The following is a 27,867-nucleotide window of genomic DNA, read 5'->3' as shown; positions in this document are numbered from 1 at the left end:
GCAACTTAGCTAGTATTTAATTCACATACACAAAAATGGAATGAACTATAAGAATTGCTGGCCAATATGAGCAGCATTATTGGAGCTCAGCAGCAGATGGTTTGGGGTGTTGGGATGAGGCCAGTGTACAAGGAGAGATTCAGTCAGAATTTACAGAGGACACAGCTAAGATTGCACATTCCAAGCAAGCTCTCCCTGAACCAAGAAAAGATTTAGGGCCCAGACTTTCAATCTGATTTTCACTTTCCTCCCATTTACTTTGCAATTAATTTCAGTAAAAGCCTGCAGATCAGAAAGGAGATTTTAATCACAGTTTCTCAGTAAGAACCAGCTACTCTGCCCAAGAGTGAAACAAAAAGCCCCCACCTTTTAGGTTAACAGCTGCACCAAAACAAAAAAATCTCTCCACAGCAAGAAGGTTGAAAATTCATCTTATTTCACAGCTCAGGTTCTATCAACATAAGGAAATTAAAACATTTGGGTGTTTGAAAAAAGTTAAAATGACAACAGAAAATTACTAAAACAATCCTAATACAGAAGTGAATCAGCAGGAAGAGGAGCAATATGGTAATACAACAGTATATTACATTTCCATTTTTTTTATTTCACAGTGGTTAGATAAGACATCAAAACAACAGTGTCTCCACTTATTCATATTATTTTACCAGCAATTTTTCCATTATTGCTATTCTTCCAACACAGACTCTCTCTCTCTCTCTATTCATTAAGACAGGCTAAAAGCCATTTTTTAAAAATCAGAGCTACCAAATAAATCAATAATGCTAAACTCTGATTTGTATTCTGAGTCTGGTTGCTGGAGGACATAAAGCTCTGAAACGGAATACTGCGGATATGAGTTGTAATCCCTTTGATATTGTTGCCCATTTGCAAGTGATAACAGATTTTGGACTTTGGACAGTTTCCAATTGGAAGAAAAGTTGGTGATACAGACTCAGGGGATTTTCTAGTGCAATTAATTTTATTTACAACTGTACACAAGTCTTGTTTACCTTGAACAGTGCTGGCCAGAACTGCACAAAAGGAATTTCATTTGCAGAAAACCCCATGAATACAAAGTCAAGCCCAGTAGCTCCCTCCTCTCTCACTCTTGGGCTCTGTCCCTACTTTCTGCACATTTGCTGACCCTTACTGCTGGCTCTGCATTGTACTTCTTACCTAGGAAATCTCTTCACCCAAAGCCACTAGTCTTTGGCTGCATGGAGCCGCATGGGCTAGTTCAGGCTGGCTTTGGCATTATACCTCCCTCTGTGCTGGTGCTTTGTACTCCAAATGAATCTCAGACAGGTATCAGTGTCCAATATTCAATATCCACTGGAACAGACTCTCCTGCTAGTCTTCCTCCACCAAGATGGTGCTTAACCCTCACAATGTCTTTAAGAACTTTCTGAGAGTTTCTGCAGTAACCAGGCCTGATGGGGCTTTTGAACCTGATCCTCTATGTTTAATACTATATATGGAGTGTTTCCATCAATTGTTCGTACTATGCATTTCATTAACACCTCTATCCTGTTCTAGGTTAATGCATTAGAACATCCAAGTCACAGAAGATCACAGCATCACAGTTCATATTAGTTTTGAGATTTTTAATTTTTTTACAATCAAGCTGTCACACCACTTACAAAAATGCACCACATATCACCAAACTAGTGGGGGCAGTGGGACAGGATTAGGGGGAAGAGAGATGAAGAAATGATACACTAAATAAAGAGAAACATATTGTAAAAAAATGTATGTAATTGTCAGAGGAAAATATAAAACTAATTTTATGAAATAATTCTTTTAAAATATGCACATTTTCCTGCAACAATTCTGAGCTTTAGCTGCATATTACTGTTCTTTTACAGCTTCAAGGAGTCTGCATATTTGAGATATATATTTATATGTATTTTAATAACCACCCTTCAGAACCTTGATGTCACACTCACTGCACACACAGCCTTATCACAGGAGTTGTTCAGTATGTGTGTCGGGCTCCTGGCACTGTTTGTATTGTCCTTGGAAAATAAAGCATTAGCAACATGGTTCAAAATGTGTTTAAACATTGGGAAGTTTGCAAACAGATCAGAAAAATGAAGGCAGGTAACATTTTGGGCCTATAACTGAAATGTCTCCCTTTAATTGACAGAAATGCAGGCACAGCTGTATTACACAGCTGATCAGATTACATATGGAGGGGCTGCCTCTTGTGTCTAATATAGCTTCACAAAAGTAAATAACTGTCAGGCAGTTATGAAACACGATAATAGGCTCATGCAGGGCTTTACCAAACACCCTTTTCACATCATCAAAACTCATGCGACAAAACATCAATAGGGAGGGAGGGCAGGTTCTTGGGTAGTACACTGTGATGGTGAGAGAGTGCTACTCATCCATGTCGATTCTAATGGGGCCACCTGTCAGGATATGGTTTGCCACGTGATTGGTTTCCTCCTCCTCTTCCTCCATCCCAGCTGACCTGCGCATTCGTCTCCGACACCCCTGGGCACAGCGAGACCTCTCATCCAGCATGCCACACACAAGGATGCGGCAGTGCAAGAACACTTCCTGCAGGATTGTGAAAAGGCAGGGAGCTGGCAGTGTGAAGAACCATGGGGCTGGCTTTCACATAAGCAGTGCTGCCAGCTCTCACAATATTATGTGACTTTTTTTTTTAAAATGATTCCCATCATCCATCCCAAACTTGCAAACTATTGTCCTTATCCAAGATGGACACCATCTCCCATTACTAAAGGGACTGAAGCCACAGGCCACCCTCCCTCACTGCCATGTCCCTTTAACCTTTAGAGGAGAAAATGAGGCTGCTCCCAGCAAAAATGGCTGCCCTGCTTGTTTCCAGTGACCCTGTAGCCTAACTGAGCTCAGAGAAGATGGTGGCCCCTTTAGTGTAAGGGGCAGGCAGGGGAAAGAGAATGTGGAGGTGCTGGGAATGAAACTGAAGGGGCAGTACGCATAAGGGAGAATTTGTCAGGAAACAGAACAGGAAATTATGAGGAATCAGGGGACTGGGGGGAGCATAAGGCAGAGGGAGAGAGTGCTGTGGAATGTGGCATGAGCTGGGAGAGAAAATGTGAGGAGTAGAAGACTGTGAGGGGATAGGGAAGGCAAACAGGTCAGTGTAGAGTGAGGGGGACAGGAGACTGTGGGGGACCATGGAAGGAGGATGTGAGTAGCAGCTGTCATTTCTAGACAGCGAGGAAGAGAGAGTGATGGAATGGCAGCTCCCTGTGCCCCAGGTGATAGGAGAGGATGGTAGAGTCCCTCTGAGTAGTGAGCAGGGCGTCCTGCATTTTTGTGCGTGCCGGTAAGGTTGAATTTTGAACCTGATACTGCCAAGAACAGCTTAATGAAATTCAAACAGGTGTAGACACAAGAATAAGATAGAACAGAATCTGCAGTTATACTACACTAGGTAGGACAACAATTATAGGAGCTATGAATCTTCATGCTTCAGGCCTAAGCTAAGTGCTTTCTGCTGTTAGGAAGAAATTGAGCCATGGTATTGCACAACTGTTAAGGCTTCCCCCGACCCCCCACTTTCCTCTAAAAGCACCTGATCTAGGCTCTTAAACAGTGGCTCTCAAACTTTTTTATTGGTGACCCCTTTGACATAACAAGTCTCTGAATGCGACCCCCTCCCCATGAATTAAAAACACTTTTTAATATATTTAACACCATTAGAAATGCTGGAGGCAAAGCGGGATTTGGGGTGCAGGTTGACAGCTCAAGACTCCCCATGTAATAACCTCGCGACCCCCTGAGGGATCCTGACCCCCAGTTTGAGAACCCCTGCTCTTAAAGGAAACAACATACTAGATTAGGCAGACCAATCAATCTGTTCTGGTATGGCAATTCCTATCCCTGACTCTCTGCTACTACTGTAATACTACACGCACAAAGAATCAGCCCCATGCAATGGTGACCTGTGGGGAGATGGGGGCAAAGGGTCACAGGACCCTCCTCAAAACGTTGTGGTGGGGCAAGGCCGGCAGCCAGGGAGATGAAGGGGCAGGGCCAGAGCCTCTCCTCTTCTGGCCATGCTGCCATGGCTGGAGGCTGCCTGGAAGAGTGCAGCTGCTGCATGCCACACCAGGCTGCCTGGGAGAGTGCATTAGTGTGTGGCTCCACACATGCCAGGAGGGCTGGAGCAGACTCCCTCCACCGCCCGCCAGGAAACATGGGATCGGGAGGAGACGGGGAGAACGCAGAGCCCCTGGGCTGGGGGCGGGGATGAGTCACGTGGAGGGGGTCATATGGGGAGGAGTCACCCCTTTAGCTGGTGCCCCCCTTTGTGTCCCTCCCACTAGTCGCTCCCCCATGGACAGTCTCCCAACCCAGTTAGGGGCTGGTTTAATGTCTGCCTGAGAAGTAATTTTGTTTTGAGCTCACCTTGTTGTCTTTACCCACAAACTTGAACACAGGGACCTGGAAGTGCTTAGCGAGATGATCCTTTGACGTGTATTGTTTCACGGAGTCATCAGAAACACAGCTGAAGAAAGGAGAGGGAGAAGGTTTAATAGCTTTCACAGAGGTGGAAAAAAAAGTATTCCAACCTATTTAGTCATCTAGTTACCATCCATATTACTTTGTCTTTGGCCACCGCAGAACATTCAAGAATGAAGACAAAAAACAACCGTGGTGACTGATAGCATCTCCAGCACAGCTCTGCAGCAAAAGGAACTGGCAGAACGCACACAACTAATAATGCTGCACACACCCACAACCAGAACATCTGCCAGAGAATTGCAATCAAGTTTATCCTCAGTTCACCTTTCTGGGCACCAGAGTCTGCAGTGATCAGTAGAGATGTACAGATTCAGATATTTCCTGGATTATTTAAAAAAATATAATGTCATCATTAAAGGGGCACTGAGAAGATAAAAATCATCTACTTTAAAAGAAAATGTCCTTATCTGTGTTACTAAAATTTCTTAGATAATTACAAATGAAGCATTTTTCAAATCTAATGTACTTTTCACCATTTATGCTTTTGTTTACTTTTTGCATTTCTTCAGCTTAGCCTGTGAAACTACACTGATCAACTTCTCCATGTCTAGCCAATTTCACATTCAGTATCTCATGCTCTAGGACAATATGTTTGTATTAGGGTTCACAGGAAGCCAGAAAGTGGACCTGATAACAGTATTCAAATATGTTAAGGGCTGTTACAAAGAGAATGGTGATCAATTGTTCTCCATGTCCACTGAAGGCAGGACAAGAAGTAATAAGCTGAATCTGTTGCAAGGGGGATTGAGGTTAGCTATTAGGAAAACCTTTCTAACTATAAGGATAGTTAAGTACTGGAATAGGTTTCCTAGGGAGGTTGTGGAATCCCACCCCTGTCATGGGAGGCTTTTAAGAACAGGTTAAACAAAAACCGCTCGGGGACAGTGTAGGCATACTTGGTCCTGCCTCAGGACTGGGGTCTGGACTAGAAGACCTCTCGAGGTCCCTTCTAGCCCTATATTTCTATGAACACTACAGGAGACCGGTTAATTGTTTTTACAGAACTTAAATTTGGAGCCTGAACTATACAACAGTTTAGAGCTAGATATAGAACTAACAAAAAGAAAAATGTAACGTTTTTATTTAATGGAAGTTCTTGTTGATTATTACAATGCCCTGCTGATTTAAAAAGGCACAAATTCTACTCTGCTGTTGTACTGCATTACAACACAGCATGTCCTCTTCCACAAACTCATCTCAGGAATGTGGATTTTGCATGTTATAAAAGAGGTTGTGATGGAAATGGTGGAGGGTAGAGGAACAAAACTTGAAATACTATAGCCTGACTTTTAAACAGACAGCCACAGTAGAACTATTTGATGAATTGTTGAAAATGATTACACAGTATAGTGTATTCATTTACGAAAAAGAAAAATAATTAACTCTGTTTACGCAGAAATTTTCATTTAAAAACCTTTGAGATATTCAGCCAGTTAGGTTCTTCAGCCTGCAGAATGTTGCTCTCTTTAGTAGAGTTCTGCATAAACTGGATTCAATAGCATGCATTGCACTATATAACTGTTGGAATGATCAGTTTGTCGGACTGAGAAGGGAGTGAAGAAAAGAGACAAATAAAAATTAATAAAAATCAGTGTTATTTAGTTCATCACTTGTTTTATTTCAGGCCTTTCTCAAAAAATGGTCCAAGTGTCTGGTTTACAATATGAGTTTAGAACTCCTAGAACTGCCCATCTGAACTGCCCACTCCTAGAACTGCAATATTCAGATGTCCCATGGTGGACAAACATCAGATGCTATTGGATTGTTTATTATAAGGTGGCTTTTAAACTCATAGCTCCTAATTGACTATGAAGGAGCCAATTTAAAGGGTTTTTCTTTATATGATAATAATGAAAGGGCCACCTTTAAAGAGTGTTATTAACAGATTTATACTGAAACCGTCTTAAAATATTTGAGCTGGGTTAAATCAAACCCCTCTTAAAAGTCCTGGACTATGATTTGATTATAATGGACCCACTTTAAACCACAGGGTCTTGGGTATACACACTGGAGAGCTATAATATTTGTTTTCTCTACAACCAGCTCGTTGCTTTTTTAGAGGCACATACAATAGGGATACTAAAAATATACTTTAAATATAAGTTTAGGGCTGCCCTGCTGGCCTAGTGACAGGATGTTGTACTGCAACACACAAGGGGTCTGAGCAGGGGTGCAGGAACAATTTCTATAGGGGGTGGTGGTGCTGAAAGCCATTGAACCAAACTATAAACCCCGTATATGATGGAAACCACGTCAAGCCAGGGGGTGTGACAGCACTCCCAGACCCCCTAGTTCCAGCACCCATGAGTCTGAGTTAATCCCCCAGGATTCAGTCAGTTTGCATTCAGCCTCTGAAGGGAGACAGCCCCTTTCAGAAGTGAGGTGGTGGGCTCCAAAGTAAGGTACATTCAGCACTTGTCAGCTGGGGGATTTGGAGTGGTGGAAAATAAGTAAGGGAAGGATACTCCCTAAAAATATTTCAAGTCCTTATACAGTATTTTATTTAAGAATTTCTAAGTCACAGTTACCTTGCAGACCTGATGGTGGTTAATTAGCTAAACTAATTAAAAGGCTTGTCTTTTATCCTTAGGATTTTGTGTATGGGGAGATTAAGGGATGTTGGATTGAGTACTATTTTGAGCAAGAATGATCATTTTTTAGCATGGGCTAATCACTGGTATAGTCTATGAAGTTTACTTTTTAATTGATGCAAAAGCAGCAAAAACAGTATGCAGTGTGCCCATGCAGAGTACTTTGATAGGTAATAGTAATCTTGACAGGACTATACAGACTGAAGTCAGAATGGTGTCTGTTCCACTACACTTAATCTCATAACTTTTCTGTAAAGTTTTGTTGTCCTGTAAAGTATAAAAATAGCAGAGGAGTTGTTGGTACCTCCTTCCTATGAGGAGAAAATGCCAGTGACTGCTTACAGGAGGAACCCCCCTGGACCCATCATAGTCAAGTGCAAATCTGCCGCTGTAATGGATTTGAGACCTCACCATTCAATTCTCCTTTCTCCCCATTCAGTTCATGTTCCTCCTTTTTCCAATACTGACCATTTTCAGTAATGTTCTCCAGTGTTGGTGATTAATGGATGTTTGAAGCCCCAAGAATACAAGTGCCCAAAGTCATTGCTAGGAGATCTGATAAACAAGTTATTCCATTATGATTTGGTGCATAAAGCACAGAAGTAGAAGTGCATAAATGACTTAAGTGCAATTGATGCATCAAGTACAGAGTACAAGAACCAACATGTAGCTTACCATTGGTTATGGAGAGAGAAGCACTACACACTGCTGCAGTAATAATTCATTAAAGTTAGACAGATTGAAGTAAAACACAAACACAAAGCAAAAAAAATACCCAACCCAAATCCTCCCTGCTACTTTTAAAATATCAGCCTATGACTTTTGCCTCATTAATTGTCATGGTGAATGACTTATTTCTTCAGCAGCCAGGTTATTGCATAAACCACTGTTATCTTTGCAGGCTGATGGGCAGACACTAAATTAGACTTAACTAATTACCAGAGTCCCTGAACTAGTGGCTGAATGTGTGCATCCTGGATATTACTTTTACTGGACTTTGTCCCCTGAGTCATAGCATACAACCTTCACAATACTGTGAAATTTGCATTAGGATGTTGCAATGCCATTCTGACTGGCAACACCACGACGCAAACATCCTGAGACAACATCATGTTAACACTAAAATGATTCTAAACATGTCAGGACATGTGACAATCCTGTCAAAGGGGGGATCATCTTATGAAACATCAGAACACTCAGCAAAGCTACTTGGAACCTGTTGTGCCACTATCATTATTAGATGTCCCTTTACAGACCTCGGAGGTCTGCTCTAAGCTTTTTATTAACATTCCCCTTAGACTTGGCCCACTGGCAATTGCCAGAAAATTGCTCCCATAATTAAGTGACCTGTAGGCCACTGTGTCTATAGTGATAGCCAGACAGACCATTAGATGGCAGATGTAAGATGTGAAATGAGCTCAGCAAAGCTCCTAGAAGCTCCAGTCATGGTGGAACTTTTGGCTCACAGGGTAGAAATGACTGCTAACGGAATATAAAGAGATTTGGTTCCACAGGCTTAGCTGCGCACAGAATAAATCCAGCCACAGTAGTGGCTTACTTACTTAACTCATTGGTTAAGTAAGCTTAGTGTTTGGTCACCAGCTGGCACACAAAGAGGGCCACATGGTTTTTCTACAGGAGCCAAGTTACAGAGACAGATACACAACAACAATATGCAACAGTTATTTATGCTGCCTTCCTTTTGGTCTCTCCAGACTTTTTACTATGTGAGTGGTTTTGCATTGGTAGCAATGGCTGTTGGCAATTACTCTGAACATGTCCTGACCAGTAGTCTAGATTTTTCCTGTCTGTGAAGGAGTGATGGTGTTTTCTGTTTTCTCTATGTGCCCTGTGACCCAGATGGCAAATGGTATTGGGGTTAAATATCAGACAAAGAAGGGAAGTAGAACTGTGACACTTGCCCGTCTTGAATTAAGTAGTACTTCAGGATCTCATCAATTTTTGAGGTGGGGGTGGCGAAGCAGCTCTCTACCAGTGTCTCTAGCCCACTCACGTGCACCATGGGCTCGATCCCAAAATACAGCAAGTCGCGAAGCTTGAGGGTGGGGAGAGAATCCCTGTAGGGCTCGTCAAACTCTTTGTCTTTGAAGATCTCGAGGGTAAAGGGGAAGACGCCCCGGTTGCGGCTCATGATTTCCAGAGGGGAATTCTTCAGGTTGGTGACGTAGCCCTCAGAGATGGTGTACTGACGGGGGAACTCACAGGTCACAGGGATCAGCAGCTTGCTGGTGCGGACGATGATGTCCCCATTACTGCCAGGTGTCTGCTTGGGCAAGCCGGTCACCATATTGGTAGCAATGATTTTATCATTTACTACCTGCAGCACAACAATGGGAGGTGGGAAGGGGAGGAAGATCATCACAACACGAAGCAACTGGAAACATCAGGGATCAGACAGGACCTTTATTTTTTAAAATCGGTTTGATTTTGGACACAAGAGCCAGAGACTGGGTTTCTCTTGCTATTCCTGCTCTAACAAACTGCAGCCAATAAAATTATACGCTGCAGCCACAGTCACCCTCATCTTTAGTAGGACCCATGGACACTATCTGATTACAGTGAGGCACTTGGATAGAAACATTATGCTCGGACATGTAGTCTCCATGGACTGGAGCTCTGTATTACAGATGGAGGCCAAGGCTACGATAGGTGTAGCCCTCTGGCTCCTGAGAAGTTGCCAGTAATGGGGACACCCCTCCTGTGTTCCCTTCTGACTGCATTTCTGCAAACGAGTCCGCTACTGGGTGACAGAGCATAAAAACTGGCCTTTCCCTCAAGGACCAAGGTCAAGCCCCCTCAGAGGCCCTAATTGAACTGAATTTAGTAGTCTCAGTTCAGTCCTCGATACTTCCAAATGTACATTACTAGGACTGAGCCAATAAGGGAGATGAAACCAACCCTCACACGCAGAGTTTGGTGGCCCCTCTAGGCCTGGGCTGAGGTTGTTTGCATGGCAGCAGGAAAGGATTCTCTCACTGCAGCTGCCACACAGTAATTTGTGACTAAAATCCCTAGAAAATGCCTGCTTACTCCACTATTTCAAGCAAAAAATATGTGCACACAAATAAAAACAGATATTGTGAAAGATGGGCCCTCAAAGGCATTTTCTGAACTGAAATTTCTCCCTTATGTTCTTTGCTGTGATTGTTGAAGTACAGCCTAATGTGCAGCTTGATTCCTGTCCCAGTTCCTCTCTTCCTGACCTGAAAGTGCTAAGGAAAGAGGGTAGTTGGACTCCAGAGAGAGGGAATACCCTTCAGTCCATTCCTCCTTGGAAAAGGGATGAGGCCTGCCATGTGGGGGTCTTCTATAATATGATGGGTGAATAGTTGAGAGGAAGTGTGTAGAAATACTCAAGTTTCCATAGAAGATATGCATATAGCCAGTATTTTCCTCATTTGTCTCCCACAAATGCATGGTATTCACAGGGGTGAAAGTAACTTAAAGGACTTACCAGTACTCTGGAGTCCTTAGGAGGGGGAGGGGCCTCTACTGGAAGAGGTGTGGCCTCTACCAGAAGAGGCGGGGCCTTTGGAGCCCCGGGCACTTTAAATCACCCTCTGAGGGGGCCCCAGCCTCTGTAGGAGCTTTAAAAGGCCCAGGGCTCCGCTGCAGTAGCGGCAGCTGGGAGCCCCTGGCCCTTTAAATCACCACCAGAGCCCCACTGCCGCTACCCCAGGGCTACGGCAGTGGAAGCCCCGAGCCCTTTAAATCACCACCTGAGCAGCGCTGCTGGAGCCCGGGGTAGCAGCGGCAGCTGGGGGCTTAGGCGGTGATTTAAAGGGCCTGGGGCTCCGGCTGCAACTACCACCCTGGAGCCCTGCTGCCAGAGCCCTGGGGTAGTGGTGGCGATGCTGCAGTGGCAAGTTAAAGGGCCTGGGGCGGTAGCGGTGGCCGAGCCCCTGGCCCTTTAAATCGCCACCTGAGCCCCAACACCGCTACCCCAGGGCTCCGGGAGGCTCCGGGGACGATTTAAAGGGCCTGGGGCGGTAGTGGCTACTGGAGCCCTGAACCCTTTAAATCGTCCCCAGAGCCCTGCTGCCGGAGCCCTGGGGAGGCGGTGGCGGGGTGCCAGCGGCTATTTAAAGGGTCTGGGGCTGTGGTACCGGGGCGTACTGGCTTACTTTCACCTCTGGGTATTCATCTTATAAAATGGCTACTAGGAGCTTAGAAATCAGACTGTCTGAGAGAGGTTCTACCTGTACAACAAGAAACTTTATGAAACGCAGCTGAACTGGATACCCACACAGCTCAGTCAGTTAAGAGTTTGGATTCACGACTCACATGACACATCCAAAGTGGGAAGGGTATTAACATTTACTGAGGGCTCAATCCTGCAGCACTTCCCCATATCAGTTGCCTTAGTGACCTCAGTACAGCTACTCGTGTAAATGAGGATTGGGCCCTAGCTGACCCTACACTTATCCCCAGTCCATACACATGTAATGAGAACAATGATGATGACAAAGCTGATGGTGATGAGGATACGTACATCTACAACGGTGCCACAGGACTTCAATGAGAAGTTGATGTTGACATGAGTGCCATTGGATACTCCTTTGCAGGAAGCATTGCTGAGAGAAAGATCCAGCCCTCCAACCAGATCCTTGGGGATGCTCACCTCAATGGAGGTGGACTTGCACAGCACTGGAACTGCAAGAAAAGCCCCCAGCACAATGATCAGCACAGCAAATCTGCCAAGTGAGGTAGGGAAGGCCTCTGCATACCATTACTGGTAGGGTGACCAGATGTCCTGTTTTTAAAGGGACACTCCCATTTTTGGGGACTTTTTCTTATATAGGTGCCTATTGCCCCCCCCACCCCCGTCCCATTTTTTTCACAGTTGCTATCTGGTCACCCTGATTACTGGGAATGCAGGGGAGAGTACGTGTCCTATTTGTGACCAGGCTGCCCTTCACTCCCATTCCAGTGTTTCCTGAAATGGCCTTTTATTGGCCTACAGACAGTTTGTTTTGATCTCTCTGCCCAGACAGGGGAACTGAATATTTCAGATTTCATCTTTTTAGATGCCCCAAAGAGCAGTTTTTCCTCTTCATGGGGCAAATCTGTACCCATGAGTCTGAGAGCTGCATTTAATGTGCATCTCCTGCATTGCTGGGATCCGGTAGAGGTCTTGGCCCTTTTGTTCAGTTATGACTATTCAATGCAAGTGATTTTTACCCTACTGATCTCCAGACTAACACTAAGCATTTTAGCCAAAGCATCGAATCACATTATCTTCCTCAGCCCTTTTAATTTCAGGGTGTTTTAAGTTATTGTGGAATATGGAGAGGTTTTGCTCTCCCCCCCCCCGTTTCATTTTATGTCCTGTCCACACCCCAAACTTCCTCACTGTTCCAATCCATGTTTACCTCCCAAATTCTCCACTTGGCACATTGGAACCAAGCAACTGAAACAATTTCCATCCTGGCTGGACCAGCAGCAGAAGACAGAATTGAAGAGACTGAAGTTTTTTTGGGAGGAGCTTAATTACTGTTTTTCAAATTACTCTTATTTAGTCAAGGCCTGGATGATATCATTAACAGTGTAATGTCCTGAGAAGACCCCTGCATGTTACTGGCAAGGATTTTGTAACAACCCAAACAGAGCCATCCTTGAAGAATCTATCTCAGGTAGTATACAAGTCCCCGAACATGCTATAACAAGACTTTGGGAGGGCTTAATTCATCCTGTATAGATGTCCAGCCAGAATGGATGTGTTTGGAAAGACCATTAGAATCAATATTTAATGTAATACATTTGGTAATGATTAGCAAACTCATTCTTCCTCATGCCAAGCCACTTGGATATCCGGGATTTGAAAATTCAACTTGAACATTTTTGAGTTTGAATTCTATTAAAGAGAAAATGGGGAAAGATGAGCAGAGATGGCGCAGAGTGAAAACAGGCTAGAGAGAAACTGTTAAAAAGAAGTGTGTATAGGAGAAAATATTTTTATTAAAAAATAAATACTATATGTACAACCTATGCATAGGGAACCCACTTAATTTTAGGGGAGGCTTTCTGCTTCTTATGCATAGCCCAGATTTCCCCACTTAGCTAGAAAAGATAGAGAATTTTGGAATTACTTAGTTTTAAGTTACAGGACAAAACATTCTGCAAATTCATTAATTTGGCAGACTCAGGCAACTCAGAAAAATAATTCAACACTTCCCACTCCACAAGGTTTGCCTCTCTAATTCCAAGCTCCTTGGGTCTGGGATACAACTAGCATCATTGAAGTATAATTTTTCCCCCCCGAGTGAACATTTATGCTGTACAAGCAGCAATATTTTTAACACTCACCAAGTCATTATAGAGAATAATAGTTTTATTAAAAGCCATCATTTTTGGTGTGATGTGCCAAATAACAAGCAGTGTTCCCAGAGCCGTGTGCTCTCTAACTGCCATCACTAAGGGGGAAGCAGAATTAAATAAAAAGGAAATGTCAGAGCTCCTGCTCTGTTAGAAAGACAAGAGGGTGAGAAATAATCAATGTGTGTCAAACAGCACAGGACAAAACAAAGGACAAATCTTATTTTCAAGATTCTACAGGGACACTGTGAAACCATTTCCACGGTCTCCAGAAAGCTAACACTGTGCAGAAGTGATGAACTCAGCCTTACTTTAGGACTTTTATTAACACTTTCAACTAACCCTTTGACAAACGAGGAAGCCAAATGCTTTTAAACTGAGATAGGCCAGAGCAAGAGAGTTTGGATCCAGGTTGCATTTCTTCAAAGTTCAGGAGCATTTGGATCCAGGGTTTTGGTTTGGACACATCTCTATTTTTTAATGCTGTTACCTTGAAATACTAAGTGGAGAGGAGAAGAAAATCCTTACCACCTGAGTTCTGGGCTAGGGCTGTGCAGGCTTCTGTGTATTCTAGACTATGTGGGAATCCATGAATCCAGAGAACACTTAAAACTAGAACAGGTTTCACTACTATCAATAAATCAGCTTTGGATCCAAATTAACGCATCCCCCACTGGTAAAAGACTAAAAAAAAAAAAAAGCAACGCCAACAACTCATTACTGATGAGCAGCCGCAGAGTAATGACAGAATGTAACCTTGCCTACATTAGAGACATTTTTCAAAAAACTGTCCCAGTATTGACAGTACTGGTTCAATTTCACCAATGTTAACAAATCTTGAGCCCTAAAGTAGATGAGCTGCTGGTGTTTGAAGCACTTGAGTCATCTAATTCAGCTCCCAGGAGGTCTAATCCACATACTGCTTACAATGCTGGCAGCACTGTGTCCCCAGACCAGTGTTCCCATCACCTTCATATTGGTGCAAATGACAAAACTCATGTGGGTTCGGAGTGTGGGAGAGGGCTCAGGGCTGGGGCAGAGGGTTGGGGTGCAGGGCTCTGGCTGGGGCCTGTGGGCTCTGGGATGGGGCTGGAGATGGGGGGCTCAGGGCTGGGGCAGAGGGTTGGGGTGCAGGGTTCTGGCTCGGGCTGGGGGCTCTGGGGTGGGGCTGGGGATGGGGGGCTCAGGGCTGGGGCAGAGGGTTGGGGTGCAGGGCTCTGGCTGGGGCTGGGGGCTCTGGGATGGGGCCAGGGATGAGGGGCTCAGGGCTGGGGCAGAGGGTTGGGGTGCAGGGCTCTGGCTGGGGCTGGGGGCTCTGGGATGGGGCCAGGGGGCTCAGGGCTGGGGCAGAGGGTTGGGGTGCAGGGTTCTGGCTGGGGCTGTGGGCTCTGGGATGGGGCCGGGGATGAGGGGCTCAGGGCTGGGGCAGAGGGTTGGGGTGTGAGGGTGCTGGCTGGACTGTGGGCTCTGGGATGGGGCCGGGGATGAGGGGCTCATGGCTGGGGCAGAGGGTTGGGGTCCAGGGTTCTGGCTGGGGCTGGGGGCTGTGGGCTCTGGGATGGGGCCAGGGATGGGGGGCTCAGGGATGGGGCAGAGGGTTGGGGTGCAGGGTTCTGGCTGGGGCTGTGGGATGGGGCCGGGGGCTCAGGGCTGGGGTGCAGGGTTCTGGCTGGGGCTGTGGGCTCTGGGATGGGGCCGGGGATGGGGGGCTCAGGGCTGGGGCAGAGGGTTGGGGTGCAGGGTTCTGGCTGGGGCTGTGGGATGGGGCCGGGGGGCTCAGGGCTGGGGTGCAGGGTTCTGGCTGGGGGCTCTGGGGTGGGGCTGGGGGGCTCAGGGCTGGGGCAGAGGGTTGGGGTGCAGGGTTCTGGCTGGGCTGTGGGCTCTGGGATGGGGCCAGGGATGGGGGGCTCAAGGCTGGGGCAGAGGGTTGGGGTGCAGGAGTGTGAGGGTTCTGGCTGGGGCTATGGGCTCGGGGATGGGGCCGAGGATGAGGGGCTCAGGGCTGGGGCAGAGGGTTGGGGTGCAGGGTTCTGGCTGGGGCTGTGGGCTCTGGGATGGGGCCGGGGATGGGGGGCTCAGGGCTGGGGCAGAGGGCTGGAGTTGTAGGCTCTGGGTTGGGTGCAGGGGGTGAGGGCTCTGACTGGGAGTGCAGGCTCTGGGGTGGGGGGGATGAAGGGTTTGGGGTGCAGGAGGTGCTCCAGAGCTATGGTAGTGAGAGAGGACTCCCCCAGCTCTCTTTCCCCACACCACTACCTGGGCTGGGGGAAGAGGTGCCTCTCCCCGCTGCAGCAGCTCCGGGACTGGAGCTGCAGGATAGGTGCTCCTCCCCCGGCCCTGTCAGGTCCAGGCCAGGGATGGGTTCTGGCCAGGGTAGGGGTGCCCCGGAAGGGCTGGGCCGTGGCAGAATTGGGGCCAGGAGAGGGGCGCTCCGGCAGGTATGGGCCGCCCCTCCCCCAGCCAGTTGGGGGCCAGGCTAGGTTGGGGCCGGGGGAGTGGCGGCCCGTACTTGCCACGTCCGCAGTGCCTCTCCCCCAGCCCCAACTCTGCCATGGCCTGGACCTGCCAGGGCGCCCCTCCCCTGGCCTGGACTTGCCTTCCCCGGCCAGTTGGGGGTCAGGCTAGGCTGGGGCTAGGGGAGGGGCACAGCAGGTCCCTGGGTGGGTTCCCTGAGTGCCTGCACAGTGCTAAATAGGCTGCTGCGCGGCCGCACAGCTTACAAGGAACTTAGCCCAAGACTACGGCCTATCATGCTGATCAATATTGCCTCCCTGTTTCCTTGTGCTCCCTGAGTCTGTCTGTGTTTCTCTGTTGTAGTTAGAACATAAACTCTTTGGGGGCTAGGGCCATTTTTTTGTACAGCACCTAGCACAATGGGGGTCCATGACTGGGTCTCCTAGGGGCTACCACAATACAAATAAATGTTAAATTATTAAAATATCTGTCCCTAGTTGTCCATAGGGTTTGTGTATGTCCGGGAGGAAAAAAGCATTTCAATTTCAAACTGTAGCAGGAATAAATGGGAGGGGAAAATTACTTTAAAAATTATAAACATTTCTTTGACTCAACTCCCTTTTTAAAAAAATTGCAGATGATACAATACCATGAATGACGCTGAAAGGGATTGCTACATGTAGAACTATTGATATGATACAGACAAACTGCTTCAGGTTTCTGTGCAAGTCTTCCACAGTTCATTACATCACCATAAACTTGATTAGAGGTAATAAAAGCTTGTATTTCTGCAGTTATAGAAAGGTTCTGTTAAATATCTGCTTTACACCATAAACTACTGTATGTGACCATACATTTGATTGAATTTAATAAAGTAAGATTGCTTGTTCTTTAAAATGCTGAATTCCTCCACAAAATGCCCTTAACATCTGACACTAATTGGCCCCATTGTAAAATAAGTAATCTCAGAAGAGGCACCATTTACCCATTTACCTGCCTTCATGCTAAATACTTGACTACACAACACATATTCTCCAGCTGGTAAGGGTGGGTGAGCAGAGGCATTATGAGCACTGGTGACCCTTCTACATCATCCAAGAGCCTAGGAGTGTCCCCTTCAAGATGCACTTTAGCTCCAATGGAGTAAAGATCTAAGGGTGCTTCCCTACTTTACCTACATTGCCCTGGGCTGGCTCTCTAGCAAGTGATCTTTATTGCCCTACCTTGGCAGCTGTGGTTGTCCTCTGACAGAACAAGCCCCCTTGGGCACTCACACTGGTATGTGTCCTCCACTGCAATACAGGTGTGGCTGCAGCCTCCATTGTTATTGTGGCAACCTTCAATTTCTAAGAGACAAAGTGTTGGAATTATTAATAATGTTTGAAATATTAACATGGGAAATCACCAAATACCAATTTAACCATAAATTCCTTTATTAAATCCAAAGTCTCATGCAGTTCCTCTAAATATGCCTTAAAAAGCCTAAATAAGAAGCCATTTACTACATCCAAACAGTAACAAAACATTTATAAGCATTTGATCAAGATGCTTATAAATGACCAAACCCAAAGGTACTCAGACCCATATTGGTCAGTTCCAACATGTTCAGGCAGGTATTAGCAATAAACCCGTTAAGAGCTGACTTTTTATACCCTTTAACAAACAAGGATGTCATCGCCAATTACTGACTTCAGCTAAAAAAACAGTTTGAGACAATTCACCCTTATGTACAGTCTTAATCCAGATAAGATTTACAATCACCTTTCTTCTCAAGGCCATTTCTCCCCTCCTTTTTGATGTCCAACAGTTTTCCCGTTATACCTGGGTTCACACAGGCTTGAACACTGGTGTGTGGGCTGAGGAAGGGCTGTGTTAGCTCATTTTAAGACAGATTCTCTTTGATTTAAAACCATCTGCAGTCACCCCAACTGGTTAGAAGTCGTCTTTTTAGAAACTTCTCCTTATCTTACTAGTTATTCTTTGACCCAGACATCCTCCCTACTTTATTCCTTCTGGCCTTACCACTTACGATTTCCAAGGCTTTCCCTTCTACTTGCTAGGCAGGGTCTTTCTTTACCACACATACATATTTCCTTAATCAACCTTAAGCTCACTTTAATTCTTTAATTTTATACTTATGCTATAGAAAGAAACACTAAATGTCAATTATTCAGCTTGCAGAGTATATTTCTGGCTGTCTGAAGAGCATTTTGACTAGTTTAGAGCTTTGACGGTAATAACTGGGTGAGATTTTACTTCAAGAAAATGTTGTGGAAACCAAATAAAAAAAGCATTTGTAATGTTAACAGTCACTCCAGTTTGTCAGATTTCACGTTTGCTATTACTCTCTGAGTTTAACAGGGCACTAGTAAAAGCTAGTGAAATTTTCCCTTGTTGGCTGACTAAAAATGTGGTTCAATTACATTTTAAAAGGTGTAAAACATGCACTGTATTGGATTTTTTTTAGTCTTTTAGGAAAGAAGGGTCCTACTGAACCTATACTAAGTAGTGCATTTTACTAGTATTTGTCTGGTGGGTCTGTAGAACTAAAGCATTCATGCAAAAACAGTTTAGAACATGTGCGTTTGCAAACAAAGTGTGCCTGATGAGGGCTCACCTCAGTTTACATCTGTACAAACCCACTGATTTTAATGCAGTTTAATGGGTGAACTGAGGGCACAAATAAGCCAGAACCTCCAAGAGAGAGATGAACTATTCCTCACACATCTCAACAGAGTGTTAATTCTGAATCACAATGACAACATATTTAGTATCTATCTATTTCTCTGCTAATTGTTCCAGCACACATATAGCTACTCTCTACAACTGTGAGTGAAGTTTAGGATTGTAGGGGAAGCTTCAACAGAGTAAAAAAACCAAACCAAAAAACCCCACAACTCTCAACCATAACTGGGACTAACTGATATTTTCCCACCTACCAATCCCATCCCTAGTTCATCTTTTGCCAGATTATGGCAATACAAAATCCTGCTCACCCCCTACACGTGTCCCTATTGCCCTGTCCCATGCCTCATCATTTTGTCTCCATTCCTTCGTCATTGTATGGGGTGATGATCAGAGGGGTTATGCACAGAGTAGCTGAGAGCTGTGCTGGTAAGGTCCCATCACTACACGATTTGCACTCAGGTCATGTTTCAAGGTTATCTCCATCCTTCCTTAATAGCCACTTATGTCTGCTAACAACAAATAAAAAATGTGTTCACAAATACAAATGTATGTTTTTATTGGAAACAATACTGGAGGAGTGGGAAGGAGCCTCTTCACCACTCTCTTCTCAGTGTTTCAGGAGTAAAATTACTGGCAAGTACAACAGTAACACAAGTGAATTTCACACCAGCTGAAAAATGCCATGACTGACCAAATACTGTGAGATAATATTTATGCAGGAAAGAATGTAATGATTGATGTAACTTTACGGAAGTAGGACTGTAGAAGGTGCAATTCAGAGCTGTAATTCCATGCTGGTGCCTTCATCCCTTTGCCTTTTAACTCACCTTCACAGGTTTTACCATCCTTTCCCAGCGTGCGCCCGATTCCACATTCGCAGCGATAGGAGTTCTTCAGATTCACACAAAACTCACTGCAACCTCCATTATCCTGTTCACATTCATTCTCATCTGCAGGAAGCAAATACTGTAATACACAATTTTGCAACACACAGCCTGTAAAATGGGTCTGATGAACAGGGCTGCTGGTAAGAAATTGGACTTTATTTTCTGGCCCCCAAAAAAAGTAATGCAGAGGGTAAAGACAGCAGAGTCAATCCCGCAACAGGGACAGGACTACTAAGACTCCTCAGCAAAAACTGTGCGTGGAATCAAATTGTGCATATTTGTTGTATATTTCCTTCTGTTTTTTAGTGCTAGGAATAAATCTCTGAGAAGGCATCTTTGTGGCTTAAATATCTGCTCCCAGATGCTTATTACATACTTGAGGAACCATATGCAGTTCATGTCAGAGACCTCAGTGGCTCATGGGATTAGTAATGGGAGTACACAGACTTTCACTTTGAGGTCACTGGTGAACTCCAGCCCATGTCAGCAGAGATGAAGTTATTACCATCTTCTGACTGTTCAGTGACTTAAGTGAAATGGCCTGATGGCCTCAGTTCAGGAGTGAAAGATATTTACAATGCAAAACCCACTTTGACAATTATCAGTGTCAGCAAAGAAACCAACGGTTCTCTCCTCTATAGAACTGATCTCCCACAGCTTCGGATTGAAAGCATATTGGCAAAGCTTTAAATTTGGGGAAATTTGCACTGCTGTTCTGTGGACATATAAAGGGAATCAGTCTGCAGTGCTGTCAGTCCAGCACTTTTCTCCAGTGCTAAATTCAGTGGGAAAAAATAACACCTCTGTCTGACAGTGTGAAGGTCAAAAGAAAACACCAGCTATTTGATCAATCTTTTACCACCAGGTATTTACCACGGATTTAAGTTTTAATAGTCTATGGACACAAGAAATATTAAAAAGATAAAAATCCATACATATTTTGCAGACTAATGACAATATTGGAAAAGACTCATTCATCATTCAACTTTCACATCCATCATTATACCTAATTCCTTCTCCACCATAATCAGACCATAATGAAAAAGCCCGGAAGCAGAGACAGATCTCACCACTAGTCCTGAAGGCCAACAGACTCAGGTCCTAGTGGGCCAGAAGAGGAAGGAAGTTCCCGGGCGAGGCCCCTCCACTGAAAAAGCACCAGCCCCATGCCACCTAAGTCCGTGAACTCTTACCTATTGGTCACAGATTATCAAGCATAGTCTCTCTGCCTCCAAGCTACATTTGCAGAGACAGAAATCTAAAAATCCAACAGATGATATGAAGATACTGAGTTCCAAGCCCTGGATAGGGCCCTGCAATGACAGTAGGATTGTCAGCATCACCAATCTTAGCATGTAGCACTGTGACAGTGAATGTAACTGTTTGGAGGACTGAGGAATCCCACAGAGCCATGAAGGAAAAGCCTCTCATGACAGACTATGAACCTGTTGTTGAATATGAATGAGCAGTGACCTTCCAAAGCAAATCACCACTGACAGCAAAGCTGCTGCCCTCTGATTAGCTCTTCATTAAACCAAGGGCTGGTCCACAAAGAACACAAATTCACCCTCAGTAATTATATGGCCTCAGGGACACCAGGATAATGGTCAGTCAGGTGCTGAGTCAATGGTGGAAAACTCCAAAGGTGAGATCACTGACCTGAAAACAATGTCGACTTGTTACAAGCAACAAGGGGTAAAATTAGTCCCAAACATATCTGTCTCTCCACCTTTTTTTTAAGCAATTAACTGGGAGATGAATAACTAAAGGAACAGAAAGGAAACATCAATATCTTGTTTAGTCCCTTTTCTCCAGCTGGTCTCTCCTCACATTTCCTATGCCCCTCTGTTTCTGCCCTTACCAAGACAGGTCTGTCCATCAGGTCCCAGTGTTGTCCCCAAGGAACACATGCAGTCTCCAGTATCCAAGCAGGAGCCATGGCAATCCACCACATCACAGATATCATAGAAATCTACAGAATGACAAGACCACTGTTCATCTAGAATACTGAGAATCTAGACAACTAGTTCTACCATTAGTGCTATGAGTTTCATGCCCTCAACTAGGTTAATAAGTTACAAGCCTGGCCTACATTAGAAAAGCACTGGTCTAATTAAATTGATTTTGAATTGATCTGTTTAAACTAGTGCAGACTAATGGAGAGACATTTAAACTGGTTTAAAACTCATTTAATTTGGACTATCTTAATTTACCAGTGCAAATCTAGTTTTGGTAATTTACAGACACAATCTAAACTGATTTAAGTGAGGGTTAAACCATTTTAAGTATGTCTACATTAGAGGTTGGCACTAGTTTAACTAGACAGATTTAAAACTGATTTAGTGAAACAGTTGCAACTTTTCTAATATAAACAAGCCTACAGTTTATGCTGCATCAGTCTGACAAGTTTTTTGTGCAAGAAGAAAAGAAATCAGTCATCTTCTCTCACAGGTATAGAGACATCTTCTAGGCCAAAGGAGGTTTTCCTGTTTTTTATTTATGTATTTATATAAAAAAAATTCAGGTCCCATATCTCCCTGTTTTTCCTGGAAGACTTTGTGGATGAGTGAAGAACTAGTAGGTTTATGGGTTTGATTACATGAGGAAAAAAGAGACTTTTTAAAGTTATAATTAAATAGTTGAAAGTGTCCCACAGAATCCGGAACTCACCCCAAATCATGGAGATTTCTGGATTCTGTTGTCAACTCAGACCTGAGCCCAGTTCTGTGAAAGTCATAGGTAGGGCCCTACCAAAGTCATGGTCCATTTTGGTCAATTTCATGGTCATCGGATTTTAAAAATCATAAATTTCACGATTTCAGATATTTAAATCTGAAATTTCATGGTGTTGTAACTGTAGGGGTCCTGATTCAAAAGCGGGTAGTGGGGGGGTGAGTGTTGCAATGTTATTGTAGAGGATGTCGTGGTATTGCCACCCTTACTTCTGCACTGCTGCTGGCAATGGCACTGCCTTCAGAGCTGGGCAGCCAGAGAGTGGCAGCTGTTGGCTGGGAGCCCAGCTCTGAAAGTAGCACCACTGCCAGGAGTAGTGCAGAAGTAAGGATGGCCTGGTATGGTATTGCTACCCTTACTTCTGTGCTGCTGCCTTCAGAGCTGGGCCCTCGGACAGCAGCTACCACTCTCCGGCTGCCCATTGCCACCCAGACTTCTGCGTTGCTGCTGCTGTGCTGAAGGTAGCACAGAAGTAAGGGTGGCAATACCATGTCCCTCCTACAATAACCTTACTACACATACAAACACACCCTGCAACCCTCTTGGGTTGAGACTCCCAGTTTGAGAAACGCTGGTCTCCCCTGTGAAATCTGTATAGTATAGGGTAAAAGTATACAAAAGGCCAGAATTCATGCTGGAGACCAGATTTCACCGTCCATGACACATTTTTCACGGCTGTGAATTTGTTAAGGCCCTAGTCATAGGAGCTGGGCTGGTGCTGTTTTCATAGCCTGGGCTTTCCTTATTCTCTTTAGGATACCTAATTTCTAGGCACAAGGGAACTCCTCCACTTTTCAACTGTTTTGCAGCATTGTCATTGTGGAGTCCTCACTTCAGATATCAACAGTGTGAAAGGCCAAGCCTTCTGGCCCCAGAACCCTCCTTTACTTGAGAGCTGGCAAGAAGCCCTACCCATGGTTTCTGCTGCCAGCTCTCCTCCTGCTGGAGGATGGAAATACCATTCACAGATTCTGAGGCCAGAACAGACCACTATGATCATCTAGTCTATAGACCAGAAGGGACCACTGTGATCTAATCAATCACCTTCTGTATAACACAGGCCATAGAAGATTTCCTACCTAGAGTCTGAGCTCAGGGCTTGGGGAAAGACACAGGGAGCAGCCTGTCTGGCATGGCCACTGTGGGCTGGCACCGTACTGCAGTGCTGTGATTAAGAGGCTAATGTTGGAGTGGCACTTGGACTGTTTGCTGTGTTGGGAGTGATTTCTGGGGGCATTCCTGCCTCTCCAACATCAGTAGGATTCCCCACGCCAAGGCAAGGGGTGGGAGTGAGGAACTAACTACCAGAGACGGGAAACCCCCAACACAGTTGTCACTCAGAGAATCACAGAAAAGAATAAAGAGATTGTCAAAGAAAAGAAAGGACTCTCATGGTTACTTACGCCCACAGTACACATGGAAGCAGACACTAGGCTTGGTTAAGCGGTAGACATAATACCCGCCGGGACATGCCTTAACATCAATCGTGGTGTTCCAAAGGCAGCAGTTCCCCTTAAAACTCGCACAGGCTTGTCTTTGGACAATGCCATCCAACTCCCTAGGGTGGCTGCCATTTAGCCAGATGGGGGCATGCGTCCCGCAGTGGTTCTCTGGGATGCAGAAGGTAGGCATGGCATCACCAGCCATGCCAGTGAAGCGGTACCACTCCCCATCAATGTGGCTATCGCATGTAGGCTGGTCACGGGAACCATTTATCTGGTGATCAGTGTTCCTCCAAGGCTCATTCAGGCTGATATAGGCAGAGCAAGGGTCCAGGGCTGAGTCATATGATAAGAGAGAAGAGGGAGAAACCAGTGATAATCAAACCATGTTTACTGACTGGTAACTGTAGAAACCAGAAAATAATTTCAATTTTATTTTTCCATTCCTGATATAGCAGAATCTTCTTAATGGACAGAGATCCCAGAGAGACAGAATGATGCTGGTAAAGTGATTGTCCATTTACCAGAAGCTCAGAGGAATGAAGTATTCTTAAAGTTCAACTTAATTAATTCCTTTAAAAACAAGCAACATAAAGGACCATTCAAGCACTTAAAACACTATATGACAGTAAGAATGACTTGCAGAGTAACTACTGTATAATGGGTACCTCGAGCATAGCAGAATGAAGTGAAGTGGAAAATATTCTCGCAAATTTAAGTTCTGACTGGTGACTAAGCTTGCAGGGAACATCATGTGGATGACTTAAGTGGATCAGACACCCCATGAATCCCTTATTTAAGCATAATTGAAATGCCTTGCATAGCATCAGTTCTTTGGCATTCATCCACTTGCTGGGGCCACATAAGTGTCTGACCCATTGGAGTCGATTCTAATTCTCCCCCAGACTTCAGAAGGAGGAGGATTGAGTTCCAAGTGGATTTTGAAGCATTTATAAAATTCATAAAAAGCATTCAACAATAGCACAGTTCACTTTTTGTTGAGTACTAGTTTTCTATGGATAGAAGTCAGAAATCATCACTAGAAGTAGCTGTTAGAATGCAAGCAATAGATAGGTGGTGAACATATTCATGTTACAATTCTACAAATGGAAAATATCTGCCTGTTACCTTGGCTATGGATCTGGCCCAGAACCTACACAAGAGTCATTAGAATCCAATACAACTGTAAACCCTCCTCAGGCAGTTCAAACTACTGTCCTTAGATTTAGCTCTCCATCACCCTGCCCCTTGTGTAGCCTTGTACTGTACACCGGTGCAAAGTGGGTGCAAAGGGTTACCATGCTGACTTGCTAGGGTTTTACACCCACTTTGCCTAGTGTAAATTACTACACAAGGGGCAAGGCAGTGGAAAAACTCAGGTCCCTGGCATTTGAAGACCTGCGTGGACTTGCCCCAAACTACCCCAAGAAACTTGTCCACATTATTCCTTCTGCCCTTTAACACTATCCCTCCTTTGACTCAAAACATTCATTATGGTTGGTCTGATCACCTTCAGCTGCCATCTGAAACAGCCTTCCTATCACCTCTCTTCATATGTCACCTCAAAACCTACCGAATGGAGTGCTCTGAATTGGGACATGCTGGAAACCAGCATCTATTGACTTCAATGGGAGATGTGTGTGTGCAAAATATCTAAAATGGAAGAATACTGTACCATTGAAAATACAAAAATATTCAGTGCATTTTCATCTTTCCTGTATTTAGTCTGTTTCTAGACTAAAAGATTGGAACTTACATTTTCACAATATATTAACACCTGGTTAAGTACCACTAACCACGACTTGATTTGTCCCCTGTAAGCAGAATGTATGCTAATATTTTCCTGACTAAGGAGAATTCATTACCTTCAGTAGCATTAGACTAATAAAGCCAGTCATTCTGATTAAGTACATCCCAGCCAAGTAGAATACATAGTCTCTCTCTCTTTAATATAGTTCTTCCATATATTCTGTACTTTCTCTCTCTGCTATTTATTATTTAACTTAGTTCTAAAGAATAGCGTGATGCAGTTTATATGAAAGATGCCATTCAAAATCAACTATTGTTTTTAATAAAATGTTCTAGATACTGTCTTTGTACAGTATTTATTATTGCTTCACTTGCTCTGAAATGGGAACTATAAGTGCTTTGAGAAATGGTTTAAAGATTGTCTAATTTACCTGTATCCTCTGTAAATACCTGTTTCCTTCACTGAAATGCTATCTTGCACCTTCCTATAATACAAGACTCTTAAAGGAATCTCTCACTAAACATCCTTACACCATCTGCAATCACAGACTTGTCTCATTTGGCTTTGAGTTCAGTATAACAGAAAAAAACCCAACACCCAGCTGCAGGAGCCATTAGAGGGCTGCAAAGCTATGAGAGGAAGCTGTAGGAGATCAGGTTTGGATCATGGAGGAAAACTTTTAAAGAAGCTTTGGTACCATTGTTTTTAAGTGATGAGCAGAAGAACTAACAGAAAACTTGCTATACCACGTGTATTCCTTAGCCCTGACGAGGATTGCAAAGGGAAGCCCTCATTAGGAATCTCAGATCTCTGAAGAAACTCACTATGCATTTCTTTTTTCCAGAGATGCCACCCTTTTAAAGCCAGTATTCCCAAGGAGATTATTTTACCTCCCAAACAAGGACAGACTTGGACCCCACTTATTTAAGGTGTCTCAATCCTTGTTTTCTTACCAGCGGGATGAACTCATTTCATGGAGAAACTAGGCTATCCCTGTATCCAGAAGAGATACAACTGAAATAGCCTCTTTCACACTTACCTGGCCTTTCTCCTTAATGCTTTAGTTTCAATGACTTTCTTATTTGGGGTTTAGGATGGATTACTGTCCAAGATTAAAAACTCTGTGCTAGCAACAAAAAGGTGGCAAAGTGAGGAATTCCCTGTCCACTTCCCAGCTTAGCAGCACTGAAGATACATACAATGCAATTAGCTTCTAAATAGTGTCTTTCATAGAGGGGCTAAGAAAACACTTGCCACAGAAAGCTGTCATTAGCTAAACAGATAAGAAAGGTTTTAAAGGCAAGATCTAGAGAATGGAACAATGCAGGGACTTGGAGGGAGAGAAGGGGGAACTCCAGACTGAGGAAGCAGTTCAAGCAAAAGAACACCCCCCACCCAGACTGTGGGCAGTTTCAGGCAGGAGGGGACAATAGTGACTAAAATATTCCTTAGCCCGTAGAACGCTGAAGACTAATACAGCTATTTGCAGACAAACAGCTGCAAGACCCTGCAGCTACTGCCTCAGCAGGCACAGTGCTAATGCCAAAGGGTTCTTTCTGACACTGAAGCTAGTGGAAAATTTTTTGTTTTTGCGAAGGAAATTTTAAAAACATTTTCACAAAAGATGTGAAAAAGTATTTCAATTTTTTTAAATCAAAACTGCAATATTTTTACATTTCATTTTCACCCTCACCCCTTCAAACCCCCCTTTCCATTAGCTTTGTTGAGTGCTTTTGGAAATAGCATGGCCAACTTAATGCTAGGAGAACATTAACTTTCATTTAAACATTTCAATTTGTAACCTTACTGATACTACTGATTTTTGTTTGTGCACTTTAACATATATAATTACGTAGCTCATGATCTAATAACCATTCATGAGTCTGACACCCTGGAGAAAGGTCAATCCTGTACATTTTGTGTGTTTCTGCTCTGAGAAGTAGTAGTCATGGGATACTGTAGTTCTCTGAACTGAGCTGTATTGCTAGATCATGTGAGCAACTAGCACAGTACCTGCCCACCCGACTCTAAAGAGAGTCTCCACCATTAATGAATATTAAATTTCCCCTGCTTTTAACTACAAATAAGTGGAGATGTTGCCTGTTTAAGCAGCGTCCAAACACTCTAGGACTCTCTGTGTAGAACAGGAGGCTGTAAAACTCCTCAAGATATTTTGAATACTGATTCCTGGATCTACCACTCTTTTATCCAAAAGGCACACAAGGCCTCCCAGCCTAAACCCAAAAATACCATGCACACACATACCCCTAAAAGCAGGTCCACTTGTGGTTACTCACCCACTGAAGATATTGGCTGTAACTTGACATAGATACAGAAGGAGAAAAACAAGTACTGGAACATCCCACTCAACCAAGTAAAAGTTGCACCCGAACAAAAACTCCCTGAAACTGCCTGCTCCCCCTCTGTCTTGCCTCACTGTCCTTCTCTCTGACTTCCTCTCCTAA

General features: G+C 44.3%; 2 protein-coding genes across 2 annotated transcripts in view; one reads left to right on the top strand and one right to left on the bottom strand.

The window, feature by feature from the left end:
- Positions 1-7,286, top strand: part of PLA2G12B (phospholipase A2 group XIIB) — a 31,014-nt gene extending 23,728 nt beyond the window's left edge. The window contains exon 4 of the mRNA XM_045022589.1: positions 4,624-7,286. Within this exon, the coding sequence (XP_044878524.1) occupies positions 4,624-4,664 (41 nt within the window). The 3' untranslated portion in view covers positions 4,665-7,286. The remainder of the gene's footprint in view (positions 1-4,623) is intronic.
- Positions 854-27,867, bottom strand: OIT3 (oncoprotein induced transcript 3). The gene is made up of 9 exons (XM_045022565.1): positions 27,700-27,867; positions 23,614-23,988; positions 21,339-21,449; positions 19,418-19,540; positions 17,126-17,248; positions 11,629-11,789; positions 9,038-9,453; positions 4,408-4,507; positions 854-2,565 (listed from the first exon to the last, which is right to left on the bottom strand). Exons 1-9 carry the CDS (start codon positions 27,761-27,763, stop codon positions 2,383-2,385), a joined length of 1,656 nt encoding a protein of 551 aa, XP_044878500.1. The 5' UTR covers positions 27,764-27,867; the 3' UTR covers positions 854-2,382.

Source organism: Mauremys mutica, chromosome 7, assembly GCF_020497125.1.
Source record: "Mauremys mutica isolate MM-2020 ecotype Southern chromosome 7, ASM2049712v1, whole genome shotgun sequence".
NCBI lineage: Eukaryota > Metazoa > Chordata > Testudines > Geoemydidae > Mauremys > Mauremys mutica.
The sequence above is the reverse complement of the archived record's forward strand: the minus strand, read 5'-3'. Positions and strand labels throughout refer to the sequence as shown.

What these genes read in the sequence shown, in the direction of transcription:
- OIT3 (XM_045022565.1), bottom strand. Translation starts at nt 27,763, where the DNA reads ATGTTCCAGTACTTGTTTTTCTCCTTCTGTATCTATGTCAAGTTACAG. An exon ending in CTTCCATGTGTACTGTGGGC is followed by an intron (nt 21,450 to 23,613) that starts GTAAGTAACCAT and finishes GTCATTCTGTAG; the next exon opens with ATTTCTATGATATCTGTGAT. An exon ending in TACTACTTAATTCAAGACGG is followed by an intron (nt 4,508 to 9,037) that starts GCAAGTGTCACA and finishes TCCTTTCTTCAG; the next exon opens with CTGTGTTTCTGATGACTCCG.